We start from the raw sequence: 17507 nt of genomic DNA, 5'->3' as shown, positions 1-17507 counted from the left end.
CTATATAGTGGGTTTCCTTAAACGAATCTATAACCATAGTGTGTTAGTCAATGTACATGGCGCATCACATATCGAGTAGGTCTTTTGTTACCTAAAATTGTCGCTTTGAACATAGTAATTGCCAGCTTGCTTTTCGTCAGGCATCAATATGAATGTTTGTGAAAAGGTACGCTTAGATGGATTGTCGCCATATTTGACTGTACCTGTGGTATTGATCAGGATACCACAAGCACCTTGCGCATTGATAGTTGCTGGAAGGGGATGGCAATCATATACGTCCACTTCATGATGAGACATGGGCAATCTTCCCAAGAATTCTGAATATTGCTGTGCTCCAGAAAATGCATTGCCTAGCAACAAAAAACAAATGAGAATTGACATAGCAACGTCTATTTATCGCACCCTACCATTCCATAAAATGGCAGAACTATCACGGTATAAGTTTCCTAGATTCTATAAGCATGTCAGTCTCTCTTGTTGTCGATCTTGTATCAAGATGTGTTTACTTGTCGTTGTGTATCATAACTGGGATAGAAGAATTGAACGAATTGCTCGGTGCTCTTCTCTGCAGTATTAACGATAGCATCCATGTTGATGTATGGAGTAGGGAAAAAAAGTGTGCGATTTGCAGAAGCACCAGAAAAAGCCACTTTTTGAATCCAAGCAAGCACATTGCGATTCAAAACGTTCAACAAAAGTGAGTTGGTTTCATTATAGAGTCAAATCCAGTAGCATTTGCAAAAAGCCAAGGTTCATTGTTTAAATCAGACAATAGACACTGATCTAGAGTCATGATATGGAGTAGTGGTTTTACTACGATTGAAAATAATACATAGAATGCAATGATATAAGGATGCAACATCAGTGGTGCATTTAGACAGAGAATGGGGGGGGGTGCCATGATTTGAAAAAATAGATGAACCCTTTACATTTCTCTCTCCTTTTTTGCTATTGCACATAAAATATTCATTGCAACCAATGCATCATTCTATACCACTACTCAAACGGCTGTACTCTACATCCTCCAAGAACTGGATGTCACGACAAGCCAAGGATCCCTACTGTAAATTAGCAAAAGCAAACCAATATCGAGCACGCAGTGCATTCAAGCTAATACAGATCAATGACAAGTACCGCATTATTCAACGCAATGATGTTGTTGTGGATTGTGGAGCAGCACCCGGTGGATGGACGCAAGTTGCAGCTGAAAAGGTAACCAAGAAAGGGCTCGTCATTGGCATTGATTTGCTCCCTGTGGATCCCATCCCCAACGCACATCTCATCAGAGGAAATTTCATGCGCTTAAAAACACAAAACGCTATCCGTGCGCTTTTGGATGGAAGATCTGTGGATCTGGTGTGCTCGGATATGGCACCGAGCTTCTCAGGAAATCATACAGCAGATCATGCGAGAAGTATGGAGCTGTGTGAGTCAGCATTGACGTTTGCTGAGAAGGTGCTGTCACCGGGCGGCTCATTTGTAGCAAAGGTTTGATTAGTTTCTGTGGGGCAGAGTGTGATGAGTGATGTTAATCAAGGCTATGTAGTTTTTGATGGGAGGGACCGAGCACGAATTCAGAAAGAGATTGCAGACCATGTTTGCAAAAGTGAAGACGGAAAAGCCAGATGCATCGAGAAAGCAATCAACCGAGGGCTTCTTTGTAGCACTAGGTTACAAACCACTGCCAAAGAAGATTGCTGCAGAGAGTCCAGCAGCAGTAGAAGATACTGCCACAGTGGAAAGCGCTGCAACTAAAGAGAAATCAAAGGAGACGATCATGGACATGCAATCCAAGAGCGACATGTAGACTTTATTGCAGTGGATTCGGTTTTTTGGCTACGACATTATTCAGTTTGTTGGATACATTGTACTTTTTTACAAACAGGGTCGACAAGAATGTGATACCAGCAGCCACGGCGACTACACAGTGGTAGATAGATATATAAGCAACAATGTACATAAACGAGAGGCATTTGTACATACCCATCACGTAGATCTTGTTTAAAGCATCAAGGCACACGATGCGCACCTTTCTTTTCATGATATCTGGCATGACCTTTAATAAATCAAGGTTTTTGAGCGATACTTCATAGTGCCATTCTTTCGAAGCATTGGCAAGCGAGCTGTTGCTGTAAAATTTGAATATCACTGCAGCCAGATTTACCCCAAAAGCGCCACCCAACAGCCTAGCAAATTGTCCATGTGCTGTTGCAATCGCTAAACTATGTATATGAGTCATGTTTATGAGCATACAAGTACTGTATATACCATGCACTTACTCTTCCACGGGAACTGCTGCTTGACCAACCACCACAAATACATTTTTAAAAACACCTATTCCAAATCCCAATATCGCAAGATACGCATATTGAACAGCATTTGGCGTATCAATTGTACAAGTCTGCAACAGTGCAGCACCCACTGTACTCAATGCTGTACTACTCCACAGCATAAATCGATAACGGCCTGTCTTACGGATCACAATGCCAGACACTAAACCTCCAAGCACAGCAGTGATGAAAAACGAGAGCAGCTCCAAGGCAGATTCAACTGCTGTGTCCCCTTTGACAATTTGAAAATGCAAAGGAATAAAGTAGATGATTGCGTTATTCACGGCACCACCTGCAAATTGTCCTGCGAGAACAGCCATGTTGTTGATGGACATGACGAAATGTCGAGGAAAGATGGGGTTATGCTGTACGATCCAAATCTCGGATACAACGAACAGAGACGTAAATACAGGGCCCAGGATCAAGAGTGCTATGATGAGAGGCGTATCGAACCTAAGCTGATCACCACCAATCTGTAATCCCACGAGAAAGCAAACAGCGCCTGGCATCAGTAAGAAGAAGCTGGCATAGTCCACCTGACGGAATTGCCTCCATAGGGTTTTTTCATTGCGCTGACGTTCCGTTTGCTTGCTGGTGAAAGGAAGATCGCATAAGACGACAATGATAGCAAAGACTACAACGCTTTTGTATAGATTAAACCATCAGAATATATGCAAAATCAAGCATGTATCATACGTATGTAGTTACCCCATGAATATGTTGATGTAAAAGCACCACCTAGTATCACGAAGAATGGTTAGGTGCTCTATTTGACATACGCACTAATCACACACTACATACCTCCATTGATGCTGATCTGCCAAAAAGCCGCCCAACAATGGGCCTACAATAGTAGCAAGGCCCAACGCAGCTCCAAGTATGCCTTGATAAACAGCTAAATATCATCTCGAGCTTAGTTTCACAAGTATGGGCTGTAACAAGCAATTACATACCCCTTGTTCTGCTGTCCATCAAATCACAAATAATGACCAAGACAGAAGTAAGTAATCCTGCGCCTCCAACTCCCTGGATTGCTTCAACTGATGTTGGTTAACGTTGTTGACAAAAGAAGCTTATAGACAATACCTCTACTGACAATCAGCATGTTCATGGTAGATGAGCCACCGCACAGTACACTGCCCAGAATAAATATGGTGATGCTCACAAGGTATGAGTATTTTTGACCTCTGCAGAACCGTGCATCATACATACACAGGTTAGAAGCATTCCTGAGAGGTTTCTAAGCGTACCTACATTATATCAGCTGTAGAGCAATAGATGGGCTGAAATCCGCTCAATGTCAACAAGTAAGCTGATCCAATCTATGGCTTAAATGAGTACACTGTGTGAGAGTGTGTGCATGTCCATCTTCATACCCATCCGATCTGGTCAGCAGCATTGAATTCTGATGCTATGGCACCGAGTGCTGTGATGGTAATGGTTGTATCTAATGCTGCCATAAAGAAGCCAAGCAACATCCTATATAGCATGTGAGTCCATTAGTAGAGAGGAAACCTTGATTCAGTGGTTGTTTTTATACCCAGAAAATAGCACAATAAATCGTACTCTTGTAACTCGAAAGGCTGATTTCTCATCGTCTGTGGCCTGACTGCTTGAATGTGCTTGTTTCTGAGCTGGTAGTTTGCTGTTCTTTGGCATATTAGAGCTTGAACCTAAAGACGTTTGTAATGCGCTTTCAAACAAAGCATGGTCAATGGTGAGAGACATGGTGGAGTTGAGAGGAAAAAGGGGAGGGGCAAAAGAACAGCTTCCAAGCATCTTTCAGACGCTTTGTAAATAACGGCGATCACTTTACATCAACATGACTAAAGAGGCTTCCATTGCAGTGAGTCAAGAGGGAATGCGGCAGATATCCTCTCCCCCCCCCCTTTGTTTGTCCTTGATTTGCAGGATCCAACGGCAATTGAATGTCGCTTATCAACAACATGCAGATCACTTATTGGTGGCTTGTATGACAAGATGAGTTTAACGACGCTTTCAATTCCTTGTTTTTTTTGCAACACTTTATTCTCTCAACTTGTCAAAAGTAGTCGATCATGGCAAGAGGAAAGGGCCAAAAGTACGCCAAAGAGAAGAGAGGAAAGTACAAGCGAGATCATGACTTCGTCGATTACTCTAGTAATGACGATGGTTTATACGAAGATGGTAGGTCACTCTTTTTCTTGATTATCGTCATGCCTATTTACAAGGAGCACAACAGATCACATCTCTATAGCTTCATCATCAGCTCCATCAGCATCATCCGATGACGAGCAAGACAAGGACAGCCATAAAGAAGAGGATTTCATCTCATTGAATACAGAAGTCGACAATCGCAGTAGACAGCAGCGACGCAGCGATGAACGAGCTGGAATGAAACGCAAAAGAGGCGACGACAATGACGCTGATGATTACGACGACTCGCTTCTATGCTATCCCTGGATGGATTTGATGGGCTCCAATCGACTGAGACAGCCACTCTCTGCTATTCGACTACTGCAACGTGAAGTAACATGCTTTGTGCAATACGTGGAACCGACAAGGATAGAAATCAAACTAAGAGAATACCTGGTACACCGCATACGAACCTCAGTACAAGCAAAATGGCCATCTGCTACAGTATCTGTCTTTGGCAGTTTCTCCACAACCTTATATTTACCCAACAGTGATATTGATCTTGTCGTTCAATTCCCTCCCTCCACGCAACTACGACTTCGAAATCTTGCCAGCACGCTTGTGCAAGATGATATCTGCCGTGATCCACAAGTCATTGAACACGCAACCGTGAGTAGAGCATTATTGACACTGAATAGCAGCAGTTGACCAATGTATGTGGGTTTTGCAGGTCCCAGTTATCAAATTTGCAGATACCATGACCAACCTCAAAGTTGACATCGTTTTGAATTCAACATCTGGCTTGGACAGCGCAGAGGAGATCAATGATATGATTGCAAAGTATCCTGGACTGCGACCTATATCACTGATCGTAAAGCACTTGTTGGCGCTGCGTGGACATAATGAGGTATTCACAGGCGGTTTGGGTGGATATGCCATTGTTTGCCTGGTAGTCAGCTTTTTACAGATGCATCCAAAAGTAGCTTCAGGCACTATTGATCCAATGCAGAATATTGGTGTGCTACTGTTGGACTTTTTTCAGCTGTATGGACTCAATTTCAACTTGGACGAGACAGGTCTTGATGTGCGAGGAGAAGGAAGTTATTATGATAAGGTAAGCAGTGGATTTGTTATTCTATACAGCACATCTCACACACGAGTGTAGTCTGGCATTTCTTGTAGAAATGGTAGAGCCGTGTTCTCCATCAAAGATCCATTAGACCCATCCAACGATATTGGCATGAAATCATACAACTCATCACTCGTGATCCGAGCCTTCAAATACGCCTACTTATCAATGACAGACAAAGCATTTGCAATGGAAACAGAGCTACGAAAAAACAAGTACAAGAAGCTAAACGACAAGACGCTAGAGAACCACAAGAGAGCATCTATCCTTAGTTCTTTTCTCTATATATCCACTGATTTCATGAAGCAGAGACAACTGATGAACGATGTGTATGACGAAAAGCGATGGGAAGGACAGGCGGCTGCAAAGACATTCTCGTTTGAATAAATTCATGGCAATGCTTTACAGAGTGTAAATAAATTTAGTACCAATGGACAAGTTGGCAATGTCTGTATTGCATTCAAGTGGTTACATCCTTGTTGTGAAATGGGAATACAATGCTAGATTCTATTGGATCAGAGGTAGTGCGCCATAAGGCCCAGAATTTCCTCTTCTGTACAGATTAGCATCCATGTTGTGTTTGAACATGGTCGCCTTGGCACTATGAATTTAATCATTTTGGTACGCATTAGAAGCCAATACTAGTAGGTTTCGCATATGCCGCTTACCATTTTCATCTTGCTGAAATAGCATCTAACAGCTCATGAGTTTATAATGAGACGCAGCAATAGGTGGCCCGACCTCTCATTTCAAGTAATCGACAAGGTTGAGTATTCCTGAAGTAGACTTGACAATGCACAAATCGTGCTTCGGTATTGCCATTAATGGCTGATCTACACCTATAAGCTTACTAGCCTCTTTGGCAATGAGTAGACTGTCTTCTGCAAAGATGTCTACACGCATGTATATAAAAGAGATCCTTATAGGAGCCATCTAAATGTATATATGACAAGAATGATGCAAGACGATGAATGGCATCAAATGGCTCTAATTACTCATATATTGCAGTGAATAATAGCATGCTCTCACATTGAGGTTGATTATAACAGGTAATCGACAAGAGAACACAAACACCCACGTGGCTAAAGTGGTCGCGTGCTTCTTCCTCTTTGTGTATGCTACATGTTTGCGCACATACACACACACAAGTGTTGACAAATGAAATTCAATGTTTGAAAACACTATATAAAGAGGGCTGCTCAATTTCATTTCCTTTCTCCCCTTTTTCCTCACCTTTTATAATATATAAACTACTCTATCGCCAACATGTCTACCGAAGTCTTTGTCCACCCAACGTGCTCCTACATGCGTTCTATCCAAGACGGCGACACCATTCTAGAAGAGGCCAACTCTGAATTTCTATCCACTTTTTCAATCAATGAATGGCTTCAAAAGAGTCCTCGTGCCAAAGCAACACTTGTCATGTTTGATGATGATACAAGCATCGAACTGCCTGTCTACGCTCTTCGTCGTAGAAATGCTATCGTAGCCGATTTACCTGATTCTCCACTTTTCTATCAAAAGTAATCCTTATCCACATCTGTTTGTATGTGTAAATGCACTGCAAGAAAAAAAATTGTTGTATATTATCGCCACCCCCCTTTCTTTCTTTCGTTATTCATAGAACCTGATATCCATATCCTCATCTTTATATATATATATATATATACTTATATCCAAATGTCATTTTTTTTTATCCATCCTCTCTTTACATGTTGCGTCTTTTTTTTTTCATCAAATAAAATATATATCCATAAAATAAACACGCCATTTGTGTTGATGTGCTTCTTTTGGGCTGAACATTACTTGTTAGAAACATAAACAAAGGACCGTGTGCACTGTATTGAGGATCTTTGATAGAGGGGATGATATACACGCATCAATCACGGAGTTTTGAAAGCCCCACGTTGTTGATGCTGGTACCTGAATCGTGCCATACTTGGCATTGCTGTAGCTTGATGGATTGCAACACACTGCTCTGTAATTGCATTACACGCTAGCTTAGTAGAAATAATAACAAAAAACCTGTTTCTAATAACATCAATATGCAGCAGAATGAACTCATAAAGACATCTCACGATTAATCTTTATTTGCTTGTAGCTCGTCCTTTGTTGCCATTCTGATATATTGATCACCTTCTTTTACCAACAACGGTCTATCGTAGAATCCATTGGGTGCTTCTTTTCCTTTCCAGGCCCAAGCTTGCTTGTATTTTGAATCAATGTCTTCTACAATGTCACGAATTTTGTCGCCAATGACGGGTAGAAATCTACAATATATCGCAAAATAAGTTTACGGTAGAGACTACGCTTGGAATATCTTACTTCATGGCATGTCCAGAATCACCTGTTGCAACAATGAGATGATCGTAATCAGGATGTGGTGCAATAATAAAATCGCCATCAATAGAGTCTGAGTACCAGCAGACTCTCGAATAGACAACATCCAACGCATCAGTAAAGGGCAAGAATTTCTTGAGAAAGGCTCTAGCTTCAGCAAGCGCACTCTTAGGGATGGTGTCGTTTGGATTCGTAGATTGTGTTCTAGGCACTGAAATGTCTTGATTCAATACGTTGGAAGGATTCAAATAACCAGTCGAATGTTTGGCAATCTTCAAGATGCCGTTTTCATTGCATGGAAATCCGTAAAAGCCAGTGTTTGAAACATCAGCGCTCCAGACAGGGAATGTTGCCATACGCTCTTGATCCTCCTTTGAAAGCTTAAAATGAATGACATATTGGCCTGTCGCAATTGCTTGTCCGTGCATGTCGATCACAGAGGGTGTCCAAGATCCAGCAGCCACAATAACTCGATCTGCAGTATGCTCTTTCTTGTCGGCAGTAATGATGCCTCTGACATGGCGATTGTCCACCAGTAACTCCTGGAAGCGGCCCGCCTCATTTCCCAAGACAAAGTTGACGCCATTTTGTACGCATCCAGCATACAAGTGCTTGATCGACTCGGAAGAGTTACACCAACCTATGCCATTTGCAAGTAAAATGAGATGTATGCTCCCCTTCCAACCAGTTTTTAGATAGTCTACAGTACCTCCGACTTTGTTGGCATAAGCAATATCATATCCATTATCAACAGTATTCGACAAGGAAGGGTATCTCTCTTTGAGCTGCTCCGCATTTAATTCTTCAATGTAATCCCCAAATCCGGCCGCCCGGATACTCTTCATATTGTCTATTTCGTATTCTGCAAAGCGTCCGTTGGCTGAGAATAGGAGCATACCCGTGTTGTGGTAAACAGGTGCCAGATTTTTCTCTGCCCGTTCAGTATTCCATTGCTTCCAAGCAGCAATAGCTTCAACAGCCAAATGCATGTAAAGCGTGTTGTTGCCATAGTCCATCCTGACAGCCTTGCTGATGTCTACTCAGTGTACATCGATCCTATTAGAAGCGTAGCATTGACATGCAGTGATTGCAACATATACCTGTGGATGCTGCGTCCGAGATAGGAATGGATTCTCCTCTGTCAAACACCCAAATGTCGTAATTCTTTTGTTTATCTTTTGAAAGAGCAAAAGCAGTAGATAGGCCAAAGCAACCAGCGCCTACAATGATGATTTTTGAGCCGGGTTCGGGTGCTGTATACATGTTGTTTATGGAAGAAAGAAGAAAAAGGCAGGGATGTCATGTTGCATTAACTTTATTCTAAGGACTGCTTAATAGAGGGTCGTTTGTTTCTCTCTGCAAAACCTGTCTGTATCCTTTGCGGTAGAGAAAGTTGCTTCGTGAAATGCCAAATGTGGATGAAGCTGGTGATGGTGTATCATCCTGATACTTGGCAAAGACAGAGAGATGCTGAATCCAAGCAACCGATAAACGGGATTCCTAGTTGAAATTGAGCACATAACAATAAACTATACAGGCTTGTTGCTACTATATTGTACATTTGATCAGGAAAAACACAATCTATTACAGCTTGGGCGTTTGATCGAAGGATGCAATTGTCTAGCTGATACAAGACTGAACCGTTTTTCCATGCTCCCACCATTTTAACTGATAGAGAAATCATATTTCGTACTACATCACTGTGTATGTAATTTATGAATCCCGTTTTGTCATCACGGTGGGCTATTCTAAATGAAAATCGCAGTAAACTTTCTCGATTCAGGGGCCTATATTCACTGTCAAGTATGCAATTTAATGCATGATCAAAAAAACAAGGAGGGAGGAGGGCAGAAACATTGAATGCACAATCACTAGCTATTACACTGAATGCAATTATTCTATAATGTGGCAATAAAGAATTTAATTTAGTTGACCATATTGGTAAAATTGTATTTCCATGAAATATTTGTGCAATGATGCAGTTTAGCATCTCGTTATATTTTGCCTATAGATCAAGTCATTGCAATAATTTGATTGCTCAACGAGCTCACTGCAGAGTTATATTCAGGAGGTATTCCTTGGAGCACAGCTTATCGAGATTCTACAAGCAAGATTTCTGCGCGGGATGATGCCACGCAATCAAATCAGTGGCACGACCTTGCTCCTTCTTCCTCAAATACTAACAACCCATTACAAAATCAGAAAGGAGTTTGAGTAACGACCTTTTAACCGCTTTAAGTTTGATATTTCCATTTACATCCTTTAAATATCTACAATAAGCTTACAAACACGAGTGAATGCCAGCAGGGTTATACAAACAATCGAGGATTTATTGGCCTATATAAACTTTGAGTTTTTTTTTTTTTTTTCCAGGTTGATTTCCCATTCAATCATCTCCTCTTCTTCTAGTTCAACTAATATCAAAATGAAATTCATTGCTGTATCATCCATTGCTCTTCTTTTTATCGGTCAAGCTTTTGCCAAGCCTGCTGAAGGATGTCTCAAGAACTATACAAGTGAGATCAATTTTTTTTTCCCGCCTGTTTGGGACATTGGATCTAACATGAATCATTTCTTTTCTAGTTACTGCTGTCGATAGTTGTGTATCTGTTGCTGCTCAATTCCAAATTACAGAAGCTGAATTCTATGCCATGGTAAAATACACGTATGATGGGACTATATCAATGGTAGATCACTAAAATTTCATTATAAAACGTGCTACAGAATCCTGGACTTCATCACAGCGCTGCTCATGTAAGTGTGCCCACATATTGTTGTTTGATCCAATCAAATTAAACATACTTTACACATGCAGGATTGTGATAACCTTGACACTGGTAAGCCATTCTGTGTCTGTATGAAGGAACCTTGTGTATGTATGAACTACAATATAGCCAGCGCTCAACTCTAACTGTGATACATATAGTCTGGTGGTGTTGCTGTTGCTGGCAACTCTACCAGCAATGCTACTTTACCCTCTACTGCCCTTGTCTCTGCTACCGCTTCCGCTTCCGGTTCTGCTTCTGCTTCTCCAGTCTCTCTTTCTGCTTCTGCAACTCCTTCTCTCGTTCATACCAACACTACAAGCGCTAGTTCCGGTGGTAGCTCTTCATCTGCCGTCCCTAGTAGCTCTCAATCTGCTAAAGCTGCCAGTTCTGCTTCCACTACCACCATCTTCACTGTTGCTGCATTCGGTATGACTCTAGCAGCTTCTTCTTTATTGTTATAAGATGACTTAACCATGTGCTTATATTTCTCGGTATCATACATGTGCATGTTACTTCCTTTCCTCCGTCCTATCTCCTCAATTGACAGTTTTTACCTCCCTTTCTCCTACTCCTTGACTTGAATCAATCACGAACATTTCCACTAAATCTCAACTCCTTTTGCTAATGCAATCTCAATCCTCCTAGTTTTTATATTCTTTAATGTAGAACTCCTAATACTATAATTAAACGAGAAATCCAAATATTATTTGGCCTGTATCAATGATTGTAAAGTATATTATTCAATTTTCTGAATTACGCATGTCGTTTTTGTGGTAGGTTCAAATGAATCAAGGAAAACACTTTCAGAATATAATACAAATTGGAAGCTTTTTGGCTCTAACAACAATGATGCCAATATGAACAACTACTTAGCTATCTTCACATAAACGAATAGCTCTTATTGATTACACAGTAAAAATGCAAAATAGACAAGTTGATAAAAAATTAGCTTTGGTAACAGGTCCGTCAAATCACGGTGCAAGCATTCATTTATACTAGACAGCAGCACTCACATTTTTAAAATTCCTGAAAATAGTGGTACTAATTCTAGCGTTTCAGAAGTCCTATACTAAAGATGCTTTGTAGATCAGCTGGATGGACTCAGATGTTTGACATGGCTCATTATCCACAGACAACCTATCAGTAGCGCCACCGATATATAGATGCATTACTACATCTTAAGCGAATCTCATTACTGAATCACTTTATACTTCAATTCTGGCATATTTAGCGATAGTTATCTATTACTTAATGCATATGAGTCTACTGAATGGATTGAAACTATTATATAACCGATGTTTATGGTTTAAAACATTGCAGTAATCATATGCTATTATACCCAAAATACCAGATGATGCTTCGGATGTATAATGGACATAACTGCGGTATAATAGCGTGTATAACATTGGTTAAAATTTCTAGAGGTTGGCTGGGACTTACTCAATTCAGTAGCATTGAGATAATAGCTTTCGCAACTATCCTGAATAAATAGTGTTGGAACAACGTAGATAACGTTGTGCTGAAGAATTGCATGTGCAGCTCTCCCAAACAATAAATTTAAAGGACATCCCTCGCATAAAACTGTGTAATAGATGCCAGATCAAATAAATGCATTTTTATCTTACTTTTGAATAAAGGAGAACTTTAAGCTGTATCTATTTAGATAACCTTTTTATTACAAACATAAAATTATAATGAATGAAAGATCAACAACAGATCAACTAGTTGTAGACCTTCGTTGCTTCAACCTCTTAGCCAATCAGATTGCTTGAAAACTCCGCTAACCTAAAAAAAAAATTGCGAGGGTTTCCCCCTATTTTGATGTGAGGCAAAATTTTAAGCTCCGATATACATAGCAATATAGCAGATGCTATCATCAAATTTCCCTCAGGTGCTAGAGCATGCCTTACTTACACCACCTAGCTTTTATATTCTAGCGTTGAAACTCTCAATCATCACTAAAGTAAGTAGCGATAACCAAGTGGAGGCAGCCTACCTACCTCCTAGCGTCGGATAAAGTCTTGTTGAGCTTCAGGGATAGGCACATCCACACAACGTAAAAAAAGGTATGCTTCAAAGAAACATAATAATAATAATAAAGGAAAAGAATATAATACTATACGAGTATAGTAGTAGTATGTAGGCAAAAAAGAGACACTCACACGAAGCGAGTCAAAGAAAAAGCATAACAAACACAGCATCAAAGATGTTCAAAAAAGCTCGTTGCTGTTGCAAGAAAAATGCATACATAAGCAACGCGCATGGTAGTAATAGTCGGATGTAAAGCAACATGACACAAATACACACAACTGCAAAAGCAACAGTGGTATTTTAAGTTTGCGATACAACAAAATGACTAGTGTTGCTTCATGTAAAGCTACAGAGGAAACACTACCAACAAAAGAAAAAAGAAGAAAAAAGCGCAACAAAGCAAACATTATGAATGCATTATCACGAGAAAGGAAGCAGTAATATAAGCGTTTAAAGAAGTTTTATATCATTGCGACCAGAAGAAAGAAGATACTTACCACTTACCACAGCCACAGATAGACCAGAAGAGTATAGGCAATTACCGGAGACAGACCAGAGAACGAGCATGCACTAAATATAGTAGACCAGAAAAGACCAGATTAGCAGCAGCAGCTATACCAGCACCATAGAAAACTAAAGAACAAACGCCATCAGTAAAGAGCAGACAAATACCAGAGAAGTTATTTACCACCTATCACCAGATATGAATCAGAGAACGAGCATGCACCAAAGACCGTAGACCAGGAAAGACCAAATTAACAGCAGCAGCAATACCAGCATCATAGAAAAACCAAAGAATGAGCGACACCAGAGATCAGACCAAGACCAAAGAAGCAACCAGCAGACATAATAAACCAAAAAAGCAGACAAAAGAGATAGCAGAGAAGTAATGGCAGCAGCATTCACGTCAAACAAGCAAAAAAAGCTATCAAAACCTAATAAACAAATTCAATTAGTGTTAATTATATGCCTTCCAATGCTCGTTATCGAATGGTACCTACTATATTCCACTTCAAAGAAGCAGCATCAAGTCTTTCTAACAGTCCACGACAGTATTATCAGAAGCTAGACTGTCATTATCTATCAAAAAGTGTCCAAAGCGACCATGGTTTGATACTAAACGCGTTTTGCAAAAAGCAGAAAAAACGAGGGGTATGAAAGAATGAGAGAGCGCCTTATCCGACGTCACGGCCAGTAGATTTGCTCTCAGTTTTTTGTCGCGGCAGCTCTAATTGCGGCGATTTAATTTGAATCTGTGTAGTGGGTATTTTTGTGTTCAAACTTGTCTTGATCTGACATCTTTTAAAAGTTTTTACCAAATTTGACTATGAAAGCTTTCGTTATCACACCCAGCTTTCTAATATAACTTTAAGGAACTAAAGAAGCCGCATCGAATGATGCTAATTACATTCAGCTTTCAGACCGAAAATAATGAGCAATTTGCAAAAATATGAAAACATGTTTTTTGCCAAAATGTCGAAATTTCACTTAGGAAAATCTCATAGAAAGAGTTTCCAGTGCTGCATTCCGTCTTTACGATCAGTTTGGTCTGATATGTATTATAGGAAAAGTCTTCATTTTTGGGGTGAAAAACGTGATTGTTTGATTTTTGAGGATTTTCCTTTGCTAATACTCATGAAAAAATGATGATTTTCATGAATGTGCGATAGCCAAGAAAATTTTGAAAAAAAGCATCAGTAATTAAAGCGTAGCCAAGAAGATACTTTTGGCGCTATTCCAAGCGTCCACAAAGCTTTGTAGCATGAGTTATTCATGCTTGAAAATGGTTAAAGTTCGACAGAGTTTGGCTTAAATATAAGACCTACTCGGTTGTGTTGTCAAACAAGTGAGTATATTAATGCTCTGTCTGCTGTTTTTGATGTTCTGCATTGTACAGAACTTAGTCCCTAAGGGATCGACGCTTTTATTCCAACTCTGAAGCTTAGATCTTTCTTTTAGAGATGCGCCAATACAGTAATTTCATAACTTGAGCGTCAATGATATTATGCAAATTTGAATCTAACACAATGCACGGATTGAACCAGATGCTTATCATGTGAGCAAGATATGTTTGGTTGTCCATAACAGAGATGCCATATCTAGCCGTAGAACTAGACTTAAAGCCCATCCACGATGTTAAACACTCTTCTATATTAAGGAGAGACGACTGTGTTTAGAATAACGAAATATAGACAGAGTAAATACAATTATAACTGAATATATTTATTAAGTTTGTGGAATTTGAGGCTTGATAGACTAAAATTCACGGAAAAAAAAGAATAAAAAAAACAGTAATGTCAACTTGATAAAGGTATATTTTATTATCAAACTGACAGGTGTAAAGTAAACTGAAGTCTCTCTACTGGCCAGGTAGATGATCCTTCTTATATACTATAACAATGGATAAAAGTTCTATTAATTAGATTGACAAATAAGTCAACTCAGATCAACTAACGTCTAATCATGCTAAAAGACAACTCCAGCAAGCTAATCATGATTTAGCTCTGTCTGGATGAATAATTAGACTCTCATCCGAAGTACCCTGATCTATCCTTTCTATAAGGATAATTAATATCGATCTAGTAGCAAGTATCCGATAGGTACAGTCTACTTAGTCTATATTAATAGTACATATTGTAATGAAATAGCCACCCAAACGCAACTTAATTGAAAACCAAAGTTCATCAAATAGCACTCATTCAAATTCATGCTATTTGGATCTATTAATGAAAGCGCTCAAATGTACATCAAAAACCCATTTAAAAATACTAAAGTAAAGATACACGCTTATATCGCACATCGTGTGAATGAATCACTCCTGATCACAGTGTATTCAATCACACCCATGATGGTCGTAATAGGTGATGGTATCTTTATCCAAATAGAATTAAATCAATAACAAGCATATTCAAATATGACAACTATGCCCTGCTGCCATAGTTGCACAATATCCCAGATAAAGGATTCCATGCTTCAATAACAAACATCACACTTTAAACCATCAAGGTTACATTAAATCATGCTATGACGATAGCTCACCCAAGCCCATCAAGGTTACTCAAATCGACCCTTATGGCCAGTGCTCCTGCATTGATTACCACTTTAAATCAAACATCAACAACATTTGCCAGATATCGCAATAGCAGCACCTATTGCTCTCTATCATCACTAATCCTACAAGCCAGATGCAAATGTATAAATACTCTTCTTTTTTTACTCAATTCCAGGATCTTCAGTTCATTTTATACACAAAATAAAATACAGTTGATTTCTATTGTATTTTACCTTTGCTTTATTTTTTTTGTGAAATCTATTTAAACCTGATTTCACTGCACATATCTGAGTGTATATCGCTAAGCATACATCTTTAGCATGTATCTGGATATATGGCATGTCTATAGCATATCGTATGCATGTCTATAGCATGTCTCATATATAGTACAAGTCTGTAGTACATAAAGTATCTGTAGCTAGTATCACGGATATAAGCATGTGTCTTATAGCGTGGATCATGAAGTGCACATCTGAAGCAACAAGCTCATATTGCATTAATCTTGGTGCCTATCCAGATATGGTAAACATCCGTAGTCAATGTCGGAATACAAGTATAAGTCTATAGTGCCATCCATGCCCGTGGTGCCATCTATAGCCTATATCTTATATAGTATGAATCTTATAGTACTAGCGTATCTGAAGTCCATATCTTCTTATAGTATAAATCGATATCGTACATCTAATCCAGCGTACATACAGTTTATATCTAAATCTAGTAACTGGATGAACTGTCGGAATGCAGAACATAGTGGATCTATTCCACAAAGTTATTCCAAGATTGAATGGAGATCAAAACTAGTGAGATATCAAAGGTATTTATAGTTATTTGGCAGTGCCGCAGCAATAGGATCTTGATCTTGAATGCGGGATAACTGTATAAGCCTTGAACCAGTTAACGAGAATGTGCTGCATAAGAACTCATGAACCACCAGTCAAGGATAAACAACAAAGATGATCCAGGATAGAATGTTCTTCCTAATAGCTTTGACAGAAGAACATTTGTCGGAGATGAAACTCATTTCCAGGAACGAAAGGCCATAGGCTACCACTCTCTAGGAACCAGGATATACATTAGCCATTTGATGGCACCACTCATGTTCTTTCGTGCTGCTTGAATAAAGACCCCTCACTTCTACTATGCATCTCTGCTCATTCTCAGATCCTCTTATGTAATATACAACGCTTAATACATTTGCCTTTCAGAGATGATCTATATCCCAAACAGACTGAAACCGAATAGGCTGGTTCGGTGTCAACACAATGGGGGGGGGGAAAGTTAACAACAAAACTCTGTATCAAAGTTGAGCAAATAGAGATTCACGATAGCTATAAAAAATTCTGTGATGCGAGATTCGATGCCAGGAGACTATAGTGGTATCGTGTTTAAATAGTTCATGGACCTACACTGCCGAAAAGGTCAGCTCCAGCCAAATTGTCCAAAACTGATTGCTCAAAGCTACGTTTTGCAATAGTGGTGCATATCAAGCTTTTTTTATGCGTGCCAGCATTGGTCAATGCAAGCTGCAACATATTTCAAAAACTTGAGCACCACATGAACGTTTCTATTTTGCTGTTATTATTAAAGAAAATTATGTTTTTGTCACTGCTGTAAAGTTTAACTTGGGGGATAAAAAACCTATATTTGAAAGGAAGCATCGTAGGTGTTCAAACGCGGCCTCATTTTGTAGAGGAAATACAGGGGAGCAAAATCCATTTAATGGAGAAGAAGCTTAGTTAAGT

General features: G+C 39.5%; 7 protein-coding genes across 7 annotated transcripts; 4 read left to right on the top strand and 3 right to left on the bottom strand.

Annotated features, from left to right (window-relative positions):
• Window positions 1-17: 17 nt before the first annotated feature.
• On the bottom strand, window positions 18-590 carry ATC70_010978 (uncharacterized protein; the record flags this gene model as incomplete). Its single annotated transcript, XM_064830181.1, has 4 exons — window positions 18-27; window positions 92-350; window positions 408-453; window positions 507-590. 4 exons carry the CDS (start codon window positions 588-590, stop codon window positions 18-20), a joined length of 399 nt encoding a protein of 132 aa, XP_064682683.1.
• Window positions 591-978: 388 nt separating this feature from the next.
• On the top strand, window positions 979-1807 carry OLE1_2 (stearoyl-CoA 9-desaturase; the record flags this gene model as incomplete). The annotated part of the gene is made up of 2 exons (XM_064830180.1): window positions 979-1488; window positions 1547-1807. 2 exons carry the CDS (start codon window positions 979-981, stop codon window positions 1805-1807), a joined length of 771 nt encoding a protein of 256 aa, XP_064682682.1.
• Window positions 1808-1810: 3 nt separating this feature from the next.
• ATC70_010976 (uncharacterized protein) lies at window positions 1811-4058 on the bottom strand (the record flags this gene model as incomplete). Its single annotated transcript, XM_064830179.1, has 10 exons — window positions 1811-1920; window positions 1984-2222; window positions 2280-2972; window positions 3039-3068; window positions 3132-3225; window positions 3284-3370; window positions 3417-3517; window positions 3585-3652; window positions 3707-3809; window positions 3871-4058. 10 exons carry the CDS (start codon window positions 4056-4058, stop codon window positions 1811-1813), a joined length of 1713 nt encoding a protein of 570 aa, XP_064682681.1.
• A 329-nt stretch (window positions 4059-4387) lies between these two features.
• On the top strand, window positions 4388-5961 carry ATC70_010975 (uncharacterized protein; the record flags this gene model as incomplete). Its single annotated transcript, XM_064830178.1, has 4 exons — window positions 4388-4496; window positions 4552-5114; window positions 5176-5559; window positions 5611-5961. The coding sequence occupies 4 exons, from the start codon at window positions 4388-4390 to the stop codon at window positions 5959-5961; spliced, it is 1407 nt and encodes a 468-aa protein (XP_064682680.1).
• An 879-nt stretch (window positions 5962-6840) lies between these two features.
• On the top strand, window positions 6841-7101 carry MES1 (methionine--tRNA ligase mes1; the record flags this gene model as incomplete). The annotated part of the gene is made up of 1 exon (XM_064830177.1): window positions 6841-7101. One exon carries the CDS (start codon window positions 6841-6843, stop codon window positions 7099-7101), a length of 261 nt encoding a protein of 86 aa, XP_064682679.1.
• A 553-nt stretch (window positions 7102-7654) lies between these two features.
• Window positions 7655-9177, bottom strand: ATC70_010973 (L51_S25_CI-B8 domain-containing protein; the record flags this gene model as incomplete). Its single annotated transcript, XM_064830176.1, has 4 exons — window positions 7655-7844; window positions 7900-8554; window positions 8624-8950; window positions 9015-9177. The coding sequence occupies 4 exons, from the start codon at window positions 9175-9177 to the stop codon at window positions 7655-7657; spliced, it is 1335 nt and encodes a 444-aa protein (XP_064682678.1).
• Window positions 9178-10339: 1162 nt separating this feature from the next.
• Window positions 10340-11143, top strand: NOG2 (GTPase required for pre-60S ribosomal subunit nuclear export and maturation; the record flags this gene model as incomplete). Its single annotated transcript, XM_064830175.1, has 5 exons — window positions 10340-10430; window positions 10498-10568; window positions 10639-10668; window positions 10730-10786; window positions 10841-11143. 5 exons carry the CDS (start codon window positions 10340-10342, stop codon window positions 11141-11143), a joined length of 552 nt encoding a protein of 183 aa, XP_064682677.1.
• Window positions 11144-17507: the final 6364 nt, after the last annotated feature.

This window comes from Mucor velutinosus (genome assembly GCF_035048745.1).
Source record: "Mucor velutinosus strain NIH1002 chromosome Unknown tig00001564, whole genome shotgun sequence".
NCBI classification, from domain to species: Eukaryota; Fungi; Mucoromycota; class Mucoromycetes; order Mucorales; family Mucoraceae; genus Mucor; species Mucor velutinosus.
This window is presented reverse-complemented; position numbering and strand designations above follow the sequence as displayed.